This window comes from Lolium rigidum, chromosome 3 (genome assembly GCF_022539505.1).
Source record: "Lolium rigidum isolate FL_2022 chromosome 3, APGP_CSIRO_Lrig_0.1, whole genome shotgun sequence".
NCBI lineage: Eukaryota > Viridiplantae > Streptophyta > Magnoliopsida > Poales > Poaceae > Lolium > Lolium rigidum.
The window spans coordinates 125490173-125501221 of NC_061510.1; the positions used below are offsets into that span (position 1 = coordinate 125490173).

The window sequence follows — 11049 nt, forward strand, 5'->3', positions numbered from 1 at the left end:
GAGCAGACTTGCGCTCCCTCCTAGAGACGGGCAATCTAGAATCGAAACATAAATAATGATTAAAAGTTTATTGCAATAGATTAACATTGGATCTAGTTTGCTAGACCTCCATGTCAAACCCAATGCTGAGGTTCGTAACTTGAGCTTATAGAAGAGAAGATCTTGTACTTTTAAATTTGAATCAACCAAGAATTAAATACATCCGAAAAAAGTCCAACCTTGTCTCCCAGGCGCACTTGCTCGTGAGCTTGTCTGCGTGCGGTTCAACCATCCACCTGCAAAATTATGAGAGTGTACTTCCTCCATCCAAGTTCCCTAACAAGTGTACTTCTATATATCTTGTCTTAAATTAAATATTTTAAAGTTTCATCAACTTTATGAAAAAAGTGACAATATTTATGGCACCAATTTAGTATCAGTAGGATCGTCTTGAGTGTTTTTTCTTTGTATTATATGGATTTGATGTCATGTATGTTGCTATTGTTTAATTAAAATTGGTCAAAGTTTTAAAATTTTAACTTGGGACAAAAGTTACATTGTACACTTATTTAAGAACAAAGACAGCATGGCATAGTGGACTGGGCCAAAAAAAAATCGGTGTTTGCCCGCTTCTCTCCTTGATGTGCTATAGGCGTTGTGGAGGGCTAGCTTTGTCGGCTGGCCAACACGCTCATGTTTTGCAACGGGTAAAATAATTAGTGTAAATGTTCCAGAATATAGAAATTTGTGTAGTAGAATTAATAAAAACTCGTGCAATGGAGTTTCTATGGTCATGAATATACGTGGCTTTGCTTTCACAGGGCAAAACTTTGTCCATTACATTTCAGGTGTTGTTGAGGCTTGTTTTTTTTACTGAAACCTAGCTAGTCAATTATGTACTTCACTACTGCCCCCCGTTCCATAATATAGGACGTTTTTGGCAAACTAATTTTGTTTGCCAAAAGGTCTTATATTAAGGAACGGAAGTAATACTATATAAGAACATGTCATAGTGGTGATACTAAAGATGTTTTATCCTCATTTCTAATTTGAGAGCAAAGCAATACTATAGATCTAGGAACAACAAGCTTTCAAAACATCCTCCATTTCAGGGTCATCTCCAGCTTCTTTGTCCTGTTGAAGGATATACAAAGTTACCATCAGTAATTCACTATCCAACGGATGATCATATAGAAAACAAATTACAAAGGGCTTGGCTTATTGACCTTGTGGATGTAGGAGATGTTGTTGATGCCTGGGCCTGCAACAAGGAGCCCCCCTTGATACCTAAGAAAGGGAGACAAGTATTTGTCAAACTGATCGTTAGAAGAGCTGCAGCAGCCAAAGCGAAGACAGTTGAATGGAAACATACCATCCACCCTTTGTCCTGGTGTTCTTTTCAAATGAAAGTTCCCAGTCCTGCCTGTATCCTTCCCTATACAGCTGTATAATCTTCAGGCCCGCCTGCAAAAGATCATGGATGTTGCATATCTGCAGAGGAACAAAACGACTCGACGGGAAATTTGTCCAGCAAGAGTTACCGATGGAGTAAATGTTGAGAACAAGCCATTGGCGAATTCCAGAGCCTTATATGATGAGTAATCTGGATCCGCATATACTTCTGCAAAGTATTTTTTGTCAGACTAATATAGTTGAACAAGTGCCACAAGCTGACTGTCGGGATCCCGGTATGATTCACAGAGTCAGATAACTTTAACGAGAGATAGAAATAATTTACATTTTGAAAAAATAATTTTATAATTATTAAGAAACCAAAGTGTTTTTTCAACATCTTGTACTCCCTCCGTCCCAAAAAAATCTGCTCAAGTTTGTCTAGATACGGACATGTTTTTAGTGTGTAGATACATCCGTATCTAGAAAAAGTTGAGCAGCTTTTTTTAGAACGGAGGGTGTATAAAACATCAAAGACTTAAGCACTTGTTGCATATGAATTGGTAGCATGTACAATTTGAGCTTCAAGCTATCTCAACAAAAGAATTCAGCTACAAGAGCAATCTGTTCACAGAGGTTCATAGCAAACGCTTCACCATCAATATCATTGGTTTGCTTTCCATGCATTAGTTTCATCAAGCTTGGTCGACTTTGAAGCCTAAAATAATTTGCACAGGAGATGTTCTACGTGGAACATGTTTCAATACACTGAATTATTCCTACCCAATGTAGAGGGCCAATCTAGTAAATGATATATTACGACACAATTGTAACTAATAATCACTAAATTTTTCTGATTGGTGTAAGAGTAGAAAGTAATGATGCTTAGTAGTGAAATTTTTATTTAGAAAGAGGGACCACGGTGAGATAATGTGATAGTTAATAGGTGATATCTTATCCCAACTAAGCTCTGGCACTGATTGCTAGCACTTTTGATACGTATTTTTTTAGAATTTCATTGATGTCATGTTCATGTAATCACTAACTCAATGTTACAGGCGTAAATACCATATGGGCTGGATAGATTCAAGAATATTACCTCCTTTGAATTTGGTTTGATCAGAAAATGCCTTTGCCTGAATCAAGAAATAAGCAATATAATTTCATCAACCACCGATATGCTAGATTATCTACAATTGAAATGGAGTGCATGATATAATTTAATTCAGTCAACCACCGGAATACTGTGTGGGTATGTGACTTTTATTCACAAGTTGTACTACACTACTACATATCAAGGAACGGCTTGGCATTTCTTTCACAGGGAATAAATTAAACTTCGGATGAACTAAAAGATTACTTTCCAATGCATATCGCATCAAGACAAATAAGACAAGGACTGATGCAGACAACTGCATACACATTTGTCCATGAATTAAAAAGCATGTAGTTTTATAAACAATGCCATATCTAACATGAAATTTGTGTTTATTTCAGTCATAAGTGTCTTACCACAATACCACCTCAAACATCAGCACATATGAACCTTACTCTTCAGATTGCCTTTTTGAATTTCACGACCACCAATTTTTAGATCAAACAGCAGAACAGAAAAGATGAAGTGTTTTCACATACCTGTTCAACAGTGCCTGGTCCAATTAAAACGAGAGAAACTCCAGCAGCTTCCATTGCATCCTGGACACAAGTAATAAGGCGGTTCAGAGAAAGAAGAGTTTATCAAAAGTTACACACTGGAAATTCAGAAACTTCCGCGCTAACTAACTTAGAAATGATTTGCGCTGCGCCGAATTGCTACCACTACACAAGGTACAACTAAGTGGAGGTAAAAGAAACATCTCATCAGTAAACAGACATTCAGCAGGTGTTATCCACGGCATCTAAAATGTGCAGATTCATTCTCGTTCAATGGACCTTGGCAAATGGGCAAGCAACAAAATGGAGTATCATTTTGAGGAATTTACTTCATCTCCTATGTTGCTGCTCTTTCTTTCCAAACAGGCTTTCGCCCAAGTATGTTGCTGCTCTTCCACTAGAAATTTACGAGTGGGGAATCAGACACCAAACTAACCTGCTTATCCGCGAGAAGGTCGGCCCTCTTCCGGCACAGGACACACCTGCAAACAACCAGCACCATCATATTACGATTCAGGATAATGACATACACCAACCAGTTGAAACTCCAACAGATAAATGGGGACATGATGGGTAACAGACCCAAAATGGCGGGCGAACGCAACCACGGCCTTCCTGTCCCTCCACAAATCAACAACGGGCACCGCCTTCCCGCTCAGGTCGAACACCTCCACCCCCTGCAGCGATCTCGCGAGACCCTCCGCCGGCGCCTCAGCTGCCTCCGCGGCGCTCCCTGCAAATCGCGCCGAAGATGTTATGCTCGTGGCCTTCACATAGCCGAACAGCATAATTGAAGCGACGAGTGTGAGAGATACCGATGGCTCCGGTCTTGGCGGCCGCAGCGGCAGGGAGGAGATGGCGCATCCGCCACCGCTGGTTAACGAGGGAGCCGCGCGGGCACCTCGCGCGGCGTACGCTCGGCGCGGTCGCCGCCGGCGTGAGAAGCGGCGCGGGCAGTCGAGGTCCGGCGGCGGCGTGCGGCACGGCGAGCGGCGCGTGCGCGGCCATGGTGATGAGCGAGTTTGCGGTACTCCGGCGTGCGGCTGTCGCTGGCCCAGGAGCTGTGGCCTAGGAACTGAAGCAGGTAGAAGGGGTGGTGGCCCGCACGTCAGTGAGGGCGGAAATAAAGAGTCCACAACTCGCCACGCCAGGTCGCGTTCTCTGACGTGCGGCACGATTTCTCTGACGGCATGAGGGGCTTCCGCTCTGCGCTGTGTCGCGCGGCTGCGCGGACGCGGGCGGAGCTGCAGGGCGCGCGGGGCAGCCGCCTGTCCCACTCCGCCGCGGCGCCCGCGAGGCCGTCCTTCGGCATCGCCTTCGACATCGACGGGGTCATCCTGCGCGGCCGTAGCCCCATCGGAGGCTCGCCGCAGGCCATCCGACGCCTCTACGCCGACGACGGTAATCCCCGTGCTCTCCTGCATTTAGTTGATTTAGCTCGTGGGGCATTAGACATTGAGTGTTTCGTCCTACTCGTGCCGGCCACGTGTTCTAGGTCGTGGTTGCCGCATTCATGCCTTTGCATCATTTCGTCAAACACGTCTTAGGCATTAGGTTTCCTCTTGGCGTGGTGTTCGTGCGAATTATGGCAATTTGACTGCACATCGTCGCTTTTATGTTCTGTGCTATGTGCGTCTGTGAACACATGACTTTCTAGAGAATACATAACACGGCTCATATGAAATAGTATCACTAGATTTTTCATGAAAATACTTCATACCGACATGTTTTTTTCTTTCACTAACATGGTCATGATAAGGTTAATGGTAAAACCTGCATGAAACGTCACAAACAGATGAAGTAATAGACTGCTCAACTCTTAGGCGGCATCAGTATGTTGTTTCTGAAACATAGACTCAGGAAAGATCCATGCTGGCCATGGTAGTAAATTAATCCCCTATGTCTGGTGCTTAGTAGCTTCTGGATCATCATTTGTTGCCTCATTTTGCAGGTACCCTGAAGATTCCGTTTCTCTTCTTAACCAACGGTGAGTAGTTAATATCTCATACAACACATTAAGTTTTTCTCTGATGTCCCATGTTAAATTCCATACAGAATGATGGTTTGTTTCCATTGTTTAGATTATTATCAGGCTTGTTTCTCGAACATGAGCAGGGATATTGTCTTACCTGTCATTTTCAGCTTAGTTTTTCACTCCACTCTAAACAAATTGGTTGCATGGAATGCGTGAAATTGTTCAATATATATTATTGTGTTCTTGTGCTGTGCTGTGGGTTTACCTTGGGTCTCATCGATTAATAAGCCTTATAAAATATAAAAATTAGAATGCCAAAGTACTATTTCATTTGCTAGACTTGTGTTTTTCGATTAGATTAGAATAATGTCCAACTAGCTGGATAACTAAGTGGCAATCTTTGTACAGGAAGAATGATTTAAAATGTGTAATGTTAAACTGTTATATTTAAATTACTGAACACTTCATCAGCTATCCTATGGTCACCATAATTAACGGTTTGTACTTCGTACAGTAAGGCACCGTGGTACTTACCAGTTATCAGTTATATTACTGGATCTTTTATTGAGATAATTAAGATTTTTCAATTTTTTGGCAGGAGGTGGTGTTCCAGAGTATAAAAGAGCTCTGGAGTTAAGTGAGCTTTTGGGAGTTAACATCTCTCCATCTCAGGTATTTATACTATTGTCCATACTTCAGACTCCAGACTCATGACTCATTGGTCGTTGCTTATGTACTGTTATTAACAACAACAATAGACCTTTAACTAACAACTAAAATAACAAAAGATTGTACATTTTTTATTGCATCCCTGTCTAAAATTTGTGATGATGCAGGTTGTTCATGGCCATTCTCCTTACAGAGAGCTGTTGAAGCGGTATAGCACTCAAGTACATAATTAGTCTTTACGTTCTGTCCTGTGTGATTTCCAGCCAAGAATTTTTATTTCCCCATGTACATGTCCGCATCTGAATGAAATATGCAACCTTTTCCTGTTACTACAGTTTTGAAGATGATCCTATTGTTGCTGTTGGAAAAGGTGAACCTGCAGCAGTGATGGCTGAGTATGGGTTTAGGTAATTCTTGATATTGATTTTAGTCTATTACGACCATTGGTGAAATAAGCTGTCTGTATTTCTCATGATTTTTCTGTTTTGTGCAGAAAGGTTCTATCTATAGATGATTATGCATCTTATTTTAGAGAAATTGACCCCCTAGCTCCTTTCAAGAAATGGAATGTGGGACAATCAAACTGTCAAAACTTAATGTCTGAGAAAATGCACCCACCATATGATGTTCACTCGGAGAGAGTTAAAGGAGTGTTTGTTGTCAGTGACCCTGTTGATTGGGGTAGAGATCTGCAGGTAGTCCCTTGTCTATGATACATTAATGTAAAATCTTGGACCATCTTCAGTATTCCTGGAAATGATAACTGCGTGAGTTGTAAACATCTAGTTCTAAACATGTGTGCAACATGAGATGCTTATGGTTTTTCAGTTGAAAGTGGTTGTTGTGCATAAGCTCTAAAAGCTTTTTAATTATATGTGAAAGGTACTTTGCGACATCTTATCAACTGGTGGACTTCCTGGAAATGGAAAAGGAGATCAACCTCCTTTGTATTTTGCAGCTGATGATCTTGAATATCAGGTATGAGAAGTTCCTGTTGTATAGCTATGCATGGAGATAGATAAGTAGTTAAGTAGAGAGGGTTGTTCCTTTAGTGTCCGAGGGGATCGCTTGTTTTAGTTGATTGTTTTACCTCTTTTGTTAGATAAAATCTGCGCTTGATGCATGAGGTCCTATTTGTTTCTCCTTAAACCTTGTCATGTATGGCGGATTTATATTTATAAATCACACGCATAATACATCTTGATGCTATATCTGCTTGTTTATTGGATTGTGATATTTATCAATGTTAATTTTGTTGGAGCCATGTGCACCATTGATAAAATTATCATAGTGGAACCGCTAGCCATCAGGTTGCACCTTTTTGGCTTGCAACATTTGCTTCGGCATTCTACTAATTAATTTTCATTTCTAAACAACACACATTGTACTAGTTAAATCTACCTACCAGATTCATTATGAGAAAAGAAACATGGTTTCAAATGGATTTGTCATTTGTGTTGTTCTGATTTGTAACTGCTTGATACCCTTCAAGCTGATTACTACTCCGGTTTTGCTATGTCTCAGTCAACTGAGAATTTTTTAAGTCTAAGTCACTTACAAAAATGTGCTTTGAGTTGCACATTTCTGTTAAAAAAGTGCAATTGCACTTTTCTGACAGAAATGTGCAACTAAACCGAGTTGCACTTTTCTTTGAACTGTAGTTGCACTTTTCTGAGTTGACTGAGACTTAAGAAAATCTCAGTCAACCGAGACATAGGCACACCCTTACTACTCCCACTGTTGACAGCTAATTACAACTCACTCACTTCCATCCGCACGTGTTCAACTTCACCCCCATGCCTACCATGTACTGCAGAGTGTAGAAAGTAGCCCTTTTCCATGAGTTTGAACTGATTTTTTCCCCATGTGATTTATCCCCTCGCTTGCATCCCTTTGTTTCTCTGTCAACCAGAGGAGGACCTGTTACAAGTTGTATCTCAATCCTTGCAAAATGAGCATGTAGTCTAAAACTTCAAACAAGAAACAGAAGCATTTTTGCACTCCTTTTCCTATGCTACTTATCACCCTAGTTCTTCTGCGGATTTTTGCCATTATTTAAAATATTGACATGAGGATTTGCTTTCTCAATATATTTGAAATGTGTGAAGTTTGATGGTAAGATAGTGTATCAAGAATGGGGTCATAGTGCAAAACAGTTAGCTCCTTTTACGTAGATCTTCCTCTGATCTACATCCAGGTTCCATGCATGCATGTATATGGTAATTGCTAGCAACACTAGTAACTTGCTTTGGCATCCTATGGCAGGCTGCATTTCCTTCAGAGCGGCTTGGGATGGGTGCCTTCAGGATTGCACTCGAAAGCATCTTCAATCAGTAAGCTATTATTTAAATAAACTGTACTTGCAAGCATAGATATACATGTTAAATACTTATTTATCTTCCCTAAACTTAAATTTGCAGAGTTAATGATCTTCCATTGAAGTATACATCTTATGGGAAGCCTAATCCATTTGTGTTCAAGAATGCAGCTAACATACTAGAAAAACTTGTCATGGGTATCTATCCAAACTCACAGTCAGCAAAGGAAGTAAAAGACCATCAGCTCTCTACTATCTACATGATTGGTGATAATCCTAAAGTTGATATTTGTGGAGTTTTGAAGGTTAGCTTATGCTATGGTACCTCTAATTCTTCCAAAAAGGAAACTCACTATATGCAGCAATTGACAGTGTTAGGAAATTGCGCACTTCTCAATATGTCCTGTTGAGCATTTATTGACCCAGGGTTGAACAGTTAGTATGCAATCCTAAAAGATAATGTGTCACCTAATGTATCTTGGGAGATCATTTACCTTGTTGATTGTGTCCTGCCAAATGATGCTAACAATGGCGAATTTACACTTTGCAGGCTGGGCCTCCGTGGTCGTCCATCCTTACTAGGACTGGTGTTTTTAGGGGAACTGATAATGATCCAAAGTTTCCTGCTGATTTGGTATGTATTATCAGTGATGATTCGTTATCTGGAACTTATGGATGTTTAGTCATCTGTAAAAAATATATTAACATGATAGTAGTTCCAGTCTTAAATCTGAATAACCATAAGCAATTGCTCATATTTCTGGACCCTGATGTCTTGCGTTCACATGACTTCATTCTACAGTACATTAGCTCACACATCTTTAGTTTATGTGACTTCATTCTATAGTACATCAGCTAACGCAACTAGCGACTCACTTTCAAGTTTGGCTCTCTATGTGGCAGAGCGTCACCACACAAAATCATATATATTGTACTCCTAACTGCACTTGTTTATCCCTTGCAGGTTGTTGATACTGTGGATGATGCCGTTAGCTGTATTTTGGAAAAAGAATGTATTCGGTGACATTTGGCGCCTGCAGATCTATGCTCCCAATCTCCCATGCATCAACTGTATTTTGGAAAAGAAACCTCTACAGTGACATTGTGGCATCTGCACACCTATGCTCCCGGTACTTCTATTTGGACGCTTGGCAATACATTTTTGCCCATTTTCAGTCTAGAAATGTTGGACCAAACAGTTGGCTAGAGTTCGATCGATGCATGTCTGATTCGTTGTAGGATACAGATATGCTCCAGAGAGGAAAAATAATTATATTCCTAGGATCATATGCATCCACTACTTAATTAGTTGTATATAGAATCAACCATTCACATATCTAGACAAATGGTCTGTGCCTCAAGAGGATCGCAATGATTTTGCAGAAAAACAAAGCATACACTCTTGTCTGGTGCTTGGTGATCAAATAAATTTTCTTTAGATTTGTGTGTTTGAAAATTAAAATTTACTACTCGAATTGGAAAATCAAAATCATGGTACCATACTTAAAAGGACGTCTGGATTCGAGTGGTGTTTTGTAGCTTGGGTTACATGCAGATCATTTTTTTGAAATTTTTGAAAATGGTACTTTAGAGCATAGTTTTAAAAACCGGAAAGGACCGCCGGTTGAAACGGAAAAAACTGGAACCAGGGCCTCCACCCGTCTTTTAGGCGCACTAGACCGCTTGTGCACCTGACCCAGTGAAAACCGGATGACTGGCGGTTTGAAAAATTATGTACGTGAGGTAGGATCGATCATGCAACCTCCAACAGAGGTGAACGACGCCTAGACCAACTTGTTGTATTGTGATCCAAATTCATATACTAAAGGGAGGCTAACTTCTGACTCCGCTACGCTTCGGCCCAAGCGGTAAGGTACGGATCGTTGGCACCGCCTATATATACATCTTGTAAGCCGCCGGCTAGGGTTTATCGGATTATAGGATAACCCACGGCGTTTGTAAACACCTCCCGATGTAGTGAAGTTTTACTGGCTGGCGCCCGTGGTTTTTTCCCCTTCTGTGTTGGAAGGGGTTTTCCACGTTAAATCTTGTGTCCCTTGCGTGTGTTCTTGTTTCGTTCTTCGTTATTTGCTTGTCGCTTTTATAACAAGTGGTATCAGAGCCCGTGTTTCAATCTAGGGTTTTGCGACATGTCTTCCTTGAAGTTCGATCTACCGCAGCTGGATTATATCACGAGATTTTCTCTGTGACAAGTGAAGATGAGGGCGATCCTTACCCAATCTTCTGATCTGGATGAAGCTCTTGATGGATTTGGCAAGAAAGATGCCAAGACCCGGACCGACGAAGAAAAGAGGAAAGACCGTAAGGCGTTTTCTTTAATTCAGCTTCATCTATCCAACAATATCTTGCAGGAAGTGTTGGCTGAGAAATCCGCAGCGGCGCTGTGGTTGAAACTAGAATCGATCTGCATGTTCAAAGATCTAACCAGTAAGATGCACGTGAAGATGAAGTTGTTCTCGCACAAGCTGCAAGAAGGTGCGTCCATGATGAATCACCTATCGATCTTTAGAGAGATCGTTTCTGATTTGCTGTCCATGGAGGTAAAGTATGATGACGAGGATCTCGCTCTTATACTGTTAGTCTCATTGCCTAATTCTTTTGCGAATTTTCGAGACACCTTGTTATACAGTCGTGATGAACTAACTCTTGCCGAAGTTTCTGAGGCCCTCCAGCAGAGGGAAAAGATGAAATCTATGGTGCATGCAGAGGGTTCGTCATCTAAGGCAGAAGCACTGCAGGTCCGAGGAAGGACCGAGAACAGGAACAACAACTAAAACATAGATAAGAGCAAGACCGACAGAGGTCGCTCAAAGTCCAAGGGACGAGATGGTAAGTTCTGCAAGTACTGTAAGAAAACTAGCCACAATATTGATGATTGCTGGAAGCTGCAGAACAAAGAGAAAAGAAACGGTACTTACAAATCGAAAAACAAATCTGAGGGTGATGGTAAGGCTGATGTTGTTTCCAGTGATAATTTTGAAGGCGATTGCCTAGTTGTGTTTGCTGGTTGTGTTTCTGGTAATGATGAGTGGATTCTTGATTC

At 41.1% G+C, this 11049-nt stretch overlaps 2 protein-coding genes across 2 annotated transcripts; one reads left to right on the forward strand and one right to left on the reverse strand.

Moving 5' to 3' along the window:
* Nucleotides 1-758: 758 nt before the first annotated feature.
* LOC124702281 (thioredoxin-like protein AAED1, chloroplastic) lies at nucleotides 759-4032 on the reverse strand. The gene is made up of 9 exons (XM_047234406.1): nucleotides 3840-4032; nucleotides 3607-3757; nucleotides 3461-3506; nucleotides 3007-3066; nucleotides 2471-2507; nucleotides 1521-1600; nucleotides 1352-1443; nucleotides 1206-1266; nucleotides 759-1113 (listed from the first exon to the last, which is right to left on the reverse strand). Exons 1-9 carry the CDS (start codon nucleotides 4030-4032, stop codon nucleotides 1054-1056), a joined length of 780 nt encoding a protein of 259 aa, XP_047090362.1. The 3' UTR covers nucleotides 759-1053.
* A 182-nt stretch (nucleotides 4033-4214) lies between these two features.
* On the forward strand, nucleotides 4215-9009 carry LOC124698179 (uncharacterized protein YKR070W-like). Its single transcript, XM_047230694.1, has 11 exons — nucleotides 4215-4425; nucleotides 4976-5011; nucleotides 5598-5671; nucleotides 5836-5876; nucleotides 6004-6075; nucleotides 6162-6363; nucleotides 6551-6646; nucleotides 7934-8001; nucleotides 8089-8290; nucleotides 8536-8619; nucleotides 8950-9009. The coding sequence occupies exons 1-11, from the start codon at nucleotides 4215-4217 to the stop codon at nucleotides 9007-9009; spliced, it is 1146 nt and encodes a 381-aa protein (XP_047086650.1).
* Nucleotides 9010-11049: the final 2040 nt, after the last annotated feature.

Bases quoted from the DNA above. Each gene is read 5' to 3' on its own strand.
- LOC124702281 (XM_047234406.1), bottom strand. From the start codon at position 4,032: ATGGCCGCGCACGCGCCGCTCGCCGTGCCGCACGCCGCCGCCGGACCT. The intron at 3,758-3,839 runs GTATCTCTCACA...CGCGATTTGCAG, and splicing joins CGCCAAGACCGGAGCCATCG to GGAGCGCCGCGGAGGCAGCT. The intron at 3,507-3,606 runs GTCTGTTACCCA...GGTTGTTTGCAG, and splicing joins GCGTTCGCCCGCCATTTTGG to GTGTGTCCTGTGCCGGAAGA.
- LOC124698179 (XM_047230694.1), top strand. From the start codon at position 4,215: ATGAGGGGCTTCCGCTCTGCGCTGTGTCGCGCGGCTGCGCGGACGCGG. The intron at 6,364-6,550 runs GTAGTCCCTTGT...TATATGTGAAAG, and splicing joins ATTGGGGTAGAGATCTGCAG to GTACTTTGCGACATCTTATC. The intron at 8,291-8,535 runs GTTAGCTTATGC...TACACTTTGCAG, and splicing joins ATATTTGTGGAGTTTTGAAG to GCTGGGCCTCCGTGGTCGTC.